At 40.9% G+C, this 12153-nt stretch overlaps 3 protein-coding genes across 3 annotated transcripts; 1 reads left to right on the top strand and 2 right to left on the bottom strand.

Moving 5' to 3' along the window:
• The first annotated feature begins 357 nt into the window (after positions 1 to 357).
• Positions 358 to 4506, top strand: LOC137804913 (eukaryotic translation initiation factor 4E-binding protein 1-like). Its single transcript, XM_068604407.1, has 3 exons — positions 358 to 795; positions 2252 to 2440; positions 3840 to 4506. Exons 1-3 carry the CDS (start codon positions 660 to 662, stop codon positions 3869 to 3871), a joined length of 357 nt encoding a protein of 118 aa, XP_068460508.1. The 5' UTR covers positions 358 to 659; the 3' UTR covers positions 3872 to 4506.
• A 1979-nt stretch (positions 4507 to 6485) lies between these two features.
• On the bottom strand, positions 6486 to 8531 carry spaw (southpaw). The gene is made up of 3 exons (XM_068566701.1): positions 8246 to 8531; positions 7035 to 7849; positions 6486 to 6638 (listed from the first exon to the last, which is right to left on the bottom strand). The coding sequence occupies exons 1-3, from the start codon at positions 8529 to 8531 to the stop codon at positions 6486 to 6488; spliced, it is 1254 nt and encodes a 417-aa protein (XP_068422802.1).
• An 855-nt stretch (positions 8532 to 9386) lies between these two features.
• Positions 9387 to 11578, bottom strand: LOC137805211 (saxitoxin and tetrodotoxin-binding protein 1-like). The gene is made up of 6 exons (XM_068605018.1): positions 11459 to 11578; positions 10472 to 10617; positions 10169 to 10233; positions 9738 to 9902; positions 9536 to 9640; positions 9387 to 9436 (listed from the first exon to the last, which is right to left on the bottom strand). Exons 1-6 carry the CDS (start codon positions 11576 to 11578, stop codon positions 9387 to 9389), a joined length of 651 nt encoding a protein of 216 aa, XP_068461119.1.
• Positions 11579 to 12153: the final 575 nt, after the last annotated feature.

Here is a 12153-nt window from a genome sequence, read left to right as displayed (position 1 = left end):
GAAATTTTGCAAACGCAAACATATAAATGGATGATAAGTGCACTAGTGGCTATACACTGTTTGAATGCAATTTTTTTTTTAAATAATTAAACAATCTAAAATGGGATATCCCTTGAATAAAGTTAGACCTGGAAAACCAGCAGCTATTGCTTGTCTGTGCCACCGGTCAAGGTTATAATTAAGCTAGTCGTAGTTTATCTAGCAAGATCAGAATACGTCTATATGACGACATGGAGCTATAATAAGAACAAGAGTTGTACAGCCTTTGCGCAGCCATTGTATGCCAGTAGGGGGCGCAATAAGTGTATGTGGTCCGCGTCGAGTCGGGAGTGTTCCCCTGCAGCCTGTCTGCGTGTTGTTTTGTGTGCATGCAGAGGGTGAGTGGAAGCAGAGAAACGTGCTGAGGTCCTTTTAAAGACGGAACCTGGACACTTTATGTGCGAGGCTGCATGTTCGAATGTGACGAATTTAGTTACTATATTCCAACATTTGCACTCATGACAAATAGATTTATTTATTTGTATTTATTTTAAAGTAGACCTATCGTCTGGCCAAAACGGTCGCGGTGTGGCTTTGTTGTTTTGTCAAACCAAGACTTTTGACCTGTTTCATACTATTTAGTCAGACAGTTGTAGTGTAACTAATACAGTTTAGACAAGATGTCCACTGACTGCCAGAAGACCACTGCCAAGGCCATCCCGTCGACCAGGAGGGTGACCATCAATGATGCGGCGCACATGCCCCTGGACTACTCCACGACTCCCGGGGGCACCTTGTTCAGCACGACCCCGGGTGGTGTGTACAGTCGTTATTTATACATATATCGACCTGTGTGTGCAGAAGGGACCTGCCGTCACCCGCCTTAGAAATGCTTTAGACTCTTAACGAAACGGCTGCATTGTCCGTGAGTGCAGGAAACTCTTGCGTCAACTCCACGAGGTCGGTTGCTGTCAAATGACACTGTGCAGAACCAGCTGCTAGCTCTGCTTAAGCTAACTGCTAACGCCAGCTAGTTAAAGGAGACGCAGAGGAATAAATACTGACTCTGAGGGACACCGGTGATTGTGGCCCTCGGCAGGACGGTGATATACACGTATATGTCGCTGCTTACGCGTTAAATGAGACGTGTTTACGGTGTCGTTCGTGGGTTTTGTCAGCTGATCTTTGACCGTTAGCGACACCCATCTGTCCTCTGCTGCTAGTGACGCGTGGGGCGCTCGGACATCGCCGACACCCCCCTAATCTGTGATTGGTGCTTGTTTTCCACTTGAAGTCTGTGGTCCGTGTTCAGTCTGACGTCTCATTCCATCTGTTGTGCGTCTGATCGGGATAAACAACAATACTCTTAACAGTAAAACTTTGTCATCTTTGGATTGGTTCCCATTGGTCATGTGGTGTCTTTGGTGCCTCCCTCTCAGGCTGTGCACTTATGTTATGTATGAATGCACAACTGATGTACAAACCCAGGAATTCAATTCAGTTTATTTTGTTTAGCCCAAAATCACAAATACAAGATTTGCCTCGGAGGGCTTTACAATCTGTACACATAACATCCCTGTCCCAGGACCTCACATCGGATCAGGAAAAACTCCCCCAAATAAAGAAATTGAAATTCACATAAAACTGAATAGATTACCTGACTGAATTATACATCTGAAACATAAGTAAGACCCCACAATTGATCCAATTAAAGCTTTATTGATTTTTGGGTTTATTTCAGTTCACCTTTTACCACTGCCAGTATTTGAAATAAATTACATTTTAATAAGATTTCATTTATAGACATTGCTGGTAAAAATATATATATATATATATATATATATATATATATATATATATATATATATATATATATATATATATATATATATATATATGGGCAGATATTAAAAATGTCCCTTTTGTAGTTTTATTATATTGGTCAGATTTTTATATTGGTCAGATTTGAGTGTATTATAAACTGGCAGTACTTAAACTTCAGTCAGAAGATTGATAGGTGGTTTTACGGTTAGATTTAATGGAACTAAACAGACAGGATCATTACATTTAAGTCGCATTAACAATACGGCAATATAGCTGTTTGAACTGTGGCATGAGCATATTAACAGGGCAATGATGAGAAGCGTCAAGGTGAAATTTAATGCACACACCTGCTTTTATATGACGGATCAATGACTTGGCCACTAATGCATGTGTGAGCTAAATACTCTGCCTGAACATGATTCTCTTTTTGTTCCTCTTCGCGCTCAAGGTACCAGGATCATCTATGACCGAAAGTTCCTGCTCGGGTGTCGCAGCTCTCCGGTGGCCAAGACTCCTCCACGGGGTCTGCCCATAATTCCAGGGGTGACCAGTCCACCTTCCAAGGACACCAATGAGAAGGTCCATAATGGAGAACTACCAAACAAGAACATCACTGCACCTGATAGCAGCACCACCGGTTTGTTCACACATCAGACAAACATTACAAGGAAGCTGTATTCAAATAGATAGATTTTCTTCCTCAGTTATGTCATGTGTGTTACTATCTCACACAGCAGCCATTATGTAATTCATGGATAACGGCTTGGGGTTTGAATACAACATACAAGGATGTCATTTGCAGCATTTCATTCCACTTTATTGTTCATCCTGAGATTGTGTCCATTTTGGCTGATTTTTGTTTAGTGTATTTTTGCTTCAACCAATCAGTAGCATTTGCCCATCCCCATTTGAAGTAGGGATGGGCATCGTTGTTGTTTTTTTCCGATACCGGTGCTAAACCGATACTTTTAAAACAATACTCGTGCCTTAACCGATTTTTTTTCCTTCAAATTGAACAATATATTAACTGTTAAATATAAATACAAAACACTTAAAAATAAAGAACGAAAACATAACATGTACTTAAGTTCTCACAGCTTTTGCTCAATACTTTGTTGAAGCACCTTTGTCACTTTGTCACAAGCTTGTCACACCTATTTCTGGACAGTTTCTCCCATTCTTCTTTGCATAACCTTTCAAGTTCCATCACAGTTATTTTCAGCTCTCTCCAGAGATGTTCAATCGGATTTAAGTCAGGGCTCTGTTAGGGCCACAAGGACATTCACAGAGTAGTCCTGAAACCACTGTTATTTTGGCTGTGTGCTTTGGGTCGTTGTCCTGTTGGAAGATGAACCATCGCCTCAGTCGGAGGTCCAGAGCGCTCTGGAGCATGTTTCATCAAGCATTCATCTTTCCATCAATCCTGACTATTCTTCCTACTGAAACACATTCCCACTGCGTGTTGCTACCACCACCATGCTTCACTATAGGGATGGTATAAGCCAGGTGATGAGCAGTGCCTGATTTCCTTCAGACATTACGCTTGGCATTCAGGCCCAAGAGTTCAATCTTTCTGACCAGAGAATTTATTTTCCCATGGTCAGAGAGTCCTTCAGGTGCCTTTTTGCAAACTACAAGCGGCCTGTCATGTGCTTTTTACCAAGCATTGGATTCTGTCTGGCCACTCTACCAAACAGGCCTGATTTGTGGAGTGCTGCAGAGATGGTCGTCCTTCTGGAAGGTTCTCCTCTCTTCATAGAACAACTGTGGAACTCGGTCAGATGCCAGAGTGCCACCGGTTTTTGGTACCTAACCCTAATTTGAAGGCCTTTCAAGCCACAATGTTAAAACATTACCTTCGGATTTGTTGAGTAGCTTGTCAAATGCTCTTTGGGTATCAGTCACCTTGTTGTGCAATCATGATTACTTATTACCTACAATTTACATATGATATGCAATTGTTAAAGTTGTAATAAAATGTAAAAAAAAACAACAACATGTTTGCTTAATAAAATGTCGTCTTTTTTTTTGTTCAGGTGATGACTCACAGTTTGAAATGGACATCTAGGTGGTTCTGGAGCGAGGGTCAAGATATCAGACTTACCAACACGATGCTGTGAAGAGAGGCTCAGGAACGCCTTTTTATTTCTCATCAACCATTCCATGAAGACCCTGGTTCTCCAGTGTCTTAGTGTCTGAAAGTCTGTCTTCATCAATCTCTGTTGCTTGCTATCAGCAGAACAAATCTGTAATGTTTTTTTTTTCTGTCTGCCTCATGGCTTAAAGCTGATTTCTGTGTCACAAAATGTGCCTTCCTATCACGGCTGTATGTTAAAAATCAACACTGAGAACTTAACACCAACAAAGCCTCAGCCATAATAACTGAGATAAGTTAAAGGAAATTAAGATAAACAGGGAAAAAGGAGTAATTGTAATATGCTTCCTTTATAACCATTCCACAAGGTTTTTTTTCCCCTTGATGTGTTATATTTCAACACATTTCCTGACACCTCTTCAGCTGTTGCCTTGAAATTTTCATGATACTGTAAAATGTGTTTACTGTTCTCTCAAAAACAAGTTATTCACCTAAAGCTTAATGCAGAGAATGTAAAACACATAATCTTGTTGATGACATTTGTTTTTACAGATTTTCACACGGTTTGTAGGGTGACAAAGCATTAAAGCAAATGCCATGAACTCAAACGCTTTTTTTTTTGTCTTGCGTTTTGATATCTTTGTTGTAATAATATATTCACAGGTTCACTGATCTGAATACACATTTCTTGAGCGAAAAAATAACGAGCAAAAAGCAGCTCGTTATTTTGTGATTTATAATGAAAAGAATAGATTTAATGACTACAATGAGTTATTCCCTTATTAAAAGCAAGTGAAAAGCAAATCCACATTCGGAGATGATCAATCTTCCTGTTGCTTTACGGACTTTAGCGCTTCCTGTGCTCCTCTGACGAGTCATATCAGAGGAATTCTTTAAGGAAATCACTGGCAACTGATAACCTCAGTCAGTGGGGTGTATAAAGAGAGGTCAATATACAATTGTTCATAGCTGGGAGACACTCCCTCCGAACAGCTGGAGGAGGTCATCATGCAACCTTTTCATTCCACCACTTGCATCTTGTTGCTTCACTTTTTGGCATTGCCCAATACATCAGTTTTCATTTGTAATTATTCCTGGAAAAGTACGAGTGCAATTGTTCGACCACCGGGATGTTTTGGACTGAAAGGTTTGTTCAGGATGGAGTAGACGTGTGAGAACTGACACATGATTTAGAGGTGATGACGTCTAGCTCTCATCAAGGATGACAAGTGTCCATCAGCTTCATCATTACAAATGGGCTTGAACTGAATATGGTTATTGTATAAATCATACACAATAATAGAGTGGATACTTCACAGTTTGAGTAAGCATGAACAAGTACATCCCATTTTGTGATAGTGTGAGCCGTACAGCTCTTTGGCATCACTGGACAGACCAATGTAGGACTTTTGGTGAATTAAACTAAAAGCAGTGAGAGAACTGGTCTCGTTTGGGTGGAAATGTGGATTGAACAGTCTCAGCTGATCAGTTCCAGTCCCTCCTGTCCGTCCTTCACAGTAGCTCCACCATCCAGACGTGGACTCCATTGTCACATGGCTCTCTGTTTGTTTGGGGTCTACATCTCCCCTTGTCACCTCTGCTTCCTGGCACACCCTGCCCCCACCCCAGAATAAACAAGTGCCACTGCTTCTCTCTCCCCCATTGGCCCATCCGTCAGTAAACCTCTGTGTTGTTACACTCGGCCTGCCTGTTTGATCACAATCAACAAAAGAAGCCTGGCCAGAAAGGAGTCTAATGACCTGTGATGATGTGTGCACAGTAAAGGGCCCAAAGATGTGGATTGGAGGTGAAGAAGGCAAATACACTAAATTGTTAACTGGTCACAAATCAGAGAGGACAAGTAGGATTACGATGTAGATGAATATCTACAAATAGGTTGATCCTCTGAGAAGTGCTTTTTGTATGTCTTTTTTATTTGATACAATAGCTGCTTCTGCTGAAACATTCATTAGAATATTTTTCAACATGGCAAATCATAGTTATACATAAAAGCTAACAATTGCTATAAAGGCTTAAATCTTGTAAGCAACTCAATACTTCATCATATATTAATAGCACAGATATACTTTACTTTGAAAAGCATCTAAATTGATTTGCAAAGTCCCCTCTTTGAAATTTCCTGTGATCAATTAAAGCTAAGCTGTGCAATTTGAAAGCTGTCTAAGTGTTAATATATTTTTAGGGTTCATAACTTCAATAGAAAAGTAGTATTCAAAAACTATATTCAAACTTCTCAGATTCAATAGTGAAGCATGACAAAAAACACAAAACATCGCTAACATGGCAAAATAAAAATGTTTTAATATATGCTTTTATATTTTATGTACAAAATATACATTATGATGTATAAATAGATATCACATAAAACATTTGCAAAACAGGGCTTTCGTACTAAAGATATAGATTATTGTGTACCACCCACTGTGGATGAAACATATTGTCTTTCAAACTTTATAGACATATCCTGTTATTTAAGACAGTAGAGAAGCAGTTGCACCGAGGTTCATGATGATGCTCCGTGAATAGTTGCACTGGTTGCTGCAGTGAAACCAGTGACCTGCTGCCTTCAGTGACATCCACACTCTTCAACAATCATGTCTTCGTGGTGCCGCAGGGCCAAATCATCGTTCTCGTAGTACAGCATAGAGAGCGGGCTGATGCGCGTTGGCACACAGGACGGGCAGGACACTCTCTCTGGATGCTGATGTTTCAAGAGGCTCTGAAAAATAGGAGGAGTTCACATGAATAATAAGAATAAAATTACTTAATAAATACCTGAGGGATTTAGATTTCCCCCCTTAGTTGTTTCCACACACAGGCCTGAAATACTAACAAGTACACACACAGGACCCTGAGACATGCACTTAAGATGGATGTGGGTGATGGAACTGCCCCCAAGCTTTGGAGTGGTTCAATGCCTTGCTCAAGGGCAACGCAACAGTGCCCTAGAGGTGAACTCGCACCTCTCGAGCTGTTAGTCCTCAGGCTGTGCTGGATTGGAACTGACCATTTGCAAGCCAAGTCTCCACCGACTGAGCTCCTGCCACCGTGATGACAGTAAACCAGCAGCTATACGACAAATTATCGAGTTAAATGAGGAAGGTTGTCATCTCACCTGCATGTATGCGTGGTTGGTCGGGTTAAAGGACTCATCCAGTGGCGTAGGACACTCTCCCTCGCAGCGAAATGCATTGTAGCGCTTAGGGTGCACAATCCACTCGTCCCAGCCGATGTGATCAAAGTCCACCCACATGTCCACCTTCCGACACAGAGGCCTCTGGGCCGGCTCTGCTGCTGCAGGAATAGGAGAAGCTCCGGCCGCCATCCTCATCCTCTCCACTCTGTTCCTTTTGTGACGACGATTTTGACCGTCACTGCTGGCGCTGTCTGTCGTCACATACTTGGAGTTCTCCACAGTGCGGATGAGACTGTACGCTGTGTGGCCTTCCTGGGGCAGGTTATGTTTAGAGAAGATCACCATCATGACCCTGTTCATGGTTGGATGGTGTGTTTTTCTTTGCTTCAGTCCCAAATTCTTGAAGAGGGACTTGTAAGTGGTCTCACCTCCGTCCCCAGAACCGCTCCCATGGTCCACCTCAGGTTCTCCTGAGGCCTCTTGGCGAGACACTCCTTCTCCCTGGTACAGCCAGTATTTTAGCAGAGCAGTCACATTAAAAACCTTCCAACCTTTCTTTGTGCTGCTACTGGCTGATGCGGCAAAACTCCCCAAGAAAAGTTGCTCGTCCTGGCACGATGCACTGCCCAGGTCACAACTCTGCTTTCTGAAGTGATATAAATCCACTGTGGCACGCCGAGAGCCAGAGAAAGCAGGTAGTCTTAGCCGAAGTTCTGCCAGCTGGATGAACTCACCAGTAGAGATGGATGACATGTCAAACATGACTGTCCATCTTTCACCCACTTGATGGCAATCTAAAAAGGAGAAATTACATGTAAATGGGAACTCAGAGTCACACACAGCAGCCTAGAGGTTTCTGGGTAAACCAGACCCCTGGACAAATGTCAAAACAGTGGAGTGGGAGGGTGAACAGAACAGGATGTGTATTGAACCCCCCTGTGCGAGGACGTCTGAGGGCTATTATACACACCCACACATAAAACAGGGAAAGCCTTTAAAGTTGAATAAGCATTTTGACACTTGCTGGGTTGTAAAAAAAAAAAAAAAAAAGGGTCTGAGAACACATAATGCACCAAACAAAGAGCTGCTGGAGAACAGAGTACAACAGACTAACAGTAAATAATATGTTGTAAACCCAGTGATGCAAATAATCATTAAGGAAAAGACATAAAATTAAACTGCTTACTCACCTTTGGCCATCAGACTTAGGACGGAGTCAGAACTGTGCGCTGACAAGTTGTGACCTTGCATTGTAGCGGTGTTGACTGCTAATGATGGGGAGAAATCAGCAGTCCTGAAGGAGCGATACAGCTGCATCATGTATAGAGGATATCTGCTGCGGTAATTAAATGAGAGATTTCTGAATGCTAAACTGGATTTAAGATCTTTGAGATAACTGTGCCCCTGTGTGGAGAAAACTACTCCAAAAGAACAGACGAGGAATGTGCAAAATACGGTCAGGACTCTGGCTTCCATTTTAACTGAAACTCTCAAAATCTACTCTGACAATAATGAGAGGCACAGCACTCCTTCCTTCCTCCAACTGGTCTTGGGCTGAAATGATGCTATGTGCAGACGGAGCCCCAGACAGGCCCTTTATAGTGGACAGCTGCCCTTGATGACCCCTGACTACTCCCAGCATCTGAACAGCCTCTCTGATCATCAGAGCACACCAGAGGGGGAGAAAAAGAAAACATTTTGACAAGGTCATTGTCCTGTCAAACTGCTTGCCCTTTTATATTCACCCAGCGGCCTCATCCTTTTGAAACGTTAAGAGCCATTAACAAATGACACTTTAAATGCTGTACAGCCCCTAGCACCTTTCGGATTAGTAACAAAGGCAAAAATCATGTAATTTCACACACAGAAACTAGGAATACGAGATGTAATTTAATTAATTACGAGAAAATGATGTATAGTGTGCACACAGTATTGCTGTGTGCTCGCTGTTAAAGAAAACAAGCCTGTTACATAAAGTACAGCTGATGTTTGCCTGTTGCAGAAGCTAATACTGAAGTTGTTGATGGTAATTAGCACCAGCAGTCATTGTATTTTTTTTCTTGTGATTTATAGAAGTTTATGGACATCACAGATGATACATTTCCCAGAAGATGTAATTTGCATTGAATCATTAAAAGTGTGTCTCTTGTTTGTGTATTAAGTTAAGTTATGACTCCTCACTAAGGAGGCGCTTCACAGTTAATAAAACATCGGTAATACACCGTTTTATTAGATTATAAATAAAAAACTAGTCACACATTGAATGTTTTGAGTCACTTTTTGTCTCTTTATTTAGTTTCAGTTTAAAATATTCATGTATTATCATTCATATTATTCAAAATATTCGGGTATCTTACGCCCCTCGCCTTCAGCACAGAACTCTGCAGAGAGAGAAAGACAAAACCAAAGAAGTCAGTTGTGTCTGTCATCACACATCTTCATGTCATAGTTTAGTCAGACAGGTCTAAAAGGTGAAGCACCGTTCTTGGGGTCGTAGATAAAGTCTGGTTCTCTGTCGAAGCCGAGGCAGCTGGCCTGCTTCCTGAAATGTTCCAGGTCAGAGTCCTTCACGGTTGATCCTCTTCCTGGAAACAAAACAAAAAAACAGGAAGAATGTTTTGGATACGAAATGTGTTTTATTTATATTAATACACATTTTCTGTCAGACTCGTTCCTTCTTACCCATCAGATAAAAAGCACGGTAGCTGAATTCCTCCGCTGTAGATTCAATGTTGAATTCCATCTTCTTGTACATCTTGTCCAGGTTTTTGACAGTGCGGTTGAAGCTGTAGAGCAGACAGTCTTCACAGGTCGGATACATGTGGAACGTTGCTGTGAAGTTGGAGACTGGGGAGAGAAAATGTATATTTATCCTCTACACAAGGTGTGTGTACGCAGCAGAAGTTTAATGTTTGATTTCTTGACAGTGTCTCTCATCCATATCTGCTTTATATTCTTCAGTTAGTTGAAACTCTACAAGCATCGATATGTGTGATGAATCTGCAGCTTTTAATAATCAATAACATGATCTCTCCGGCGGGATTCTCTGACTAACAGAACCAACAAAACAAAGATGTAGAAACTCCAGCATGGTGTTGGATCGGATAACTTACATGACGTCTTTATCGTATTGCCTTCAAAGTTGAGGTTGGTCTTTAGAGAAATGCAGGATCCATTTCTGAGAAAGAGACAAAAGTAAGAGCTGAGTTCATATTCTAACAGCTGTTTTAAAACTTTTCATCCATATTAGCTTGAAAGCTAAGTAAGGTTTAGTTTGTCCCTCCAGTGGAGAAAACATACTAAAGAGCTTTCTTGGGTGTCCCTCTAAAATTGTAGACATTTTAAATGTGTATTTTGATGATCTACATTGTACAGAATTGTATTATGTTGTGTACTTCTACATTGTTTCTACTCACTGTTTGTTGTCCATAGTCATAACAATTGTCTCAGGGTTGGATGGTGACCTGTTGATATCAATCCAGTAGCTCTTGATGTTCTTCAAATAGCCGCTGTAGAATTCACTGTCAGTGTAACCATAGAGGAAGTTTGACCTGCCGAACATCTGCACACAAACAGGAAGTCAGTGAGTGACAGCAGACAATAATGGGTTAAAAATTGGACTAATTCTTTAATATAAAATCTTTTAAAAATGGAACCGTCTGGATGGAAATCATTCAGTCCACTGCACGCTATGTATTCTTTAAACCTCGTGTGGTGTTCATATTTTTGTTATTCAGCAGGTGTTGTGGGTCTGTTGGACCCACTATATTCTTGGTTTTTTGATTCAACACAATCAAACAATTTCATATTAAAATACTCAAGAGATGTTTTTTTTATCCCAAGTAGAAGTAATATAAACAGGAAATATGGTTAATAATTTAATTAAGGTACACAGGACCTACAATTTCCACACTTTTATTAGCTCGGGTCCAGTGGACCCAAACACTCTGTATGTAATATAAATGTGTAAGGGCGGTTACGGTGTACGGTCATTGAAAATTTTCTCTGATATATGTTCTTCGCAGAAAATGAGCCAATGCCAATAAGATGAAAAAAAATTAATCATATTACTTTTGTTTTGATGAACAATGAAAACGGGTCCTGCAGACCTGATCTCCATACAAGGGTTAACCTGTTTCCCAAGTTGCAATACTAATCCAAACACATTTGGTATCTACCTGCATACGAAACACATTTTTGGGATATGTACTTTCCCAAGATGTGAAAAATACTTTCTCATTGTGTTATTGTGTATTTATCTTCAAGAGAAATGTTTGCTCAGCTCTGACTCCAACCCAATGCTAACGCGCTAAAGGCATAAACTGAGGAAGAACTTCCCAAATACCTGAATTCTGCCTCAGTGCTAATGCTTCATAGACAAACCCAGACAGATGAAGACTTACTATGGACGGGTCAGCCAGAGACAAAGGCGTGATTAAAGGCTGGCATTCTTCAGGTGTCGGAGTCGAGCTGCTCAGAAACAGCCCCGCTGCCAGGAAAAGAGTGCTGAGCCACAGATTCATGATGCTGCAGATGTGAAGAGATCTCTGATGATGGCTGCTTGTCACAGAAGTGAAGATGTCTGAAGCTGGTCAGCCTTTTAAGAAGATGCTGGGGGCTTCTGTTTTTTCTCCAGTATTTACATAATAGAAAGCCTTGACTCATAACTAGATAAGACATGTTTGCCAGCATACCCTCCTGCATGTCCAAAGTGATTTCAGGTCAGGGTGTAGATTTCATAACTATATTGCTGGGTTCATGTATGAAGCTAATTATTTCCTAATTGGTTCAATAATCCTAGGCCACCAGAGCAGACGAAGGCACAGAATGTACAGAGCAATACAGGACAGCTTCAATACAGTTCAACCTGGCACACAGCCTGACCTCAGCCAAACTGTCATTAGCCTGTTGGAGAAATATTGCTGATCAAACACAATTGTTATAGTGTAAGGCAAGACAAGTTTATTTGTATAGCACATTTTAACAACAATGCAATTCAAAGTGCTTCACATAAACCCTAATGCAGAAGAAAACAAGGTTTAAAAACAATTAAGAAAATTAAAACATTAAAAAATTGGCAAAAATAAAATGCAGCAGT

This window comes from Clinocottus analis, unplaced genomic scaffold (assembly GCF_023055335.1).
Source record: "Clinocottus analis isolate CAN_PGR_092001 unplaced genomic scaffold, fCliAna1.0.p SCAF_7, whole genome shotgun sequence".
NCBI classification, from domain to species: domain Eukaryota; kingdom Metazoa; phylum Chordata; class Actinopteri; order Perciformes; family Cottidae; genus Clinocottus; species Clinocottus analis.
This window is presented reverse-complemented; position numbering and strand designations above follow the sequence as displayed.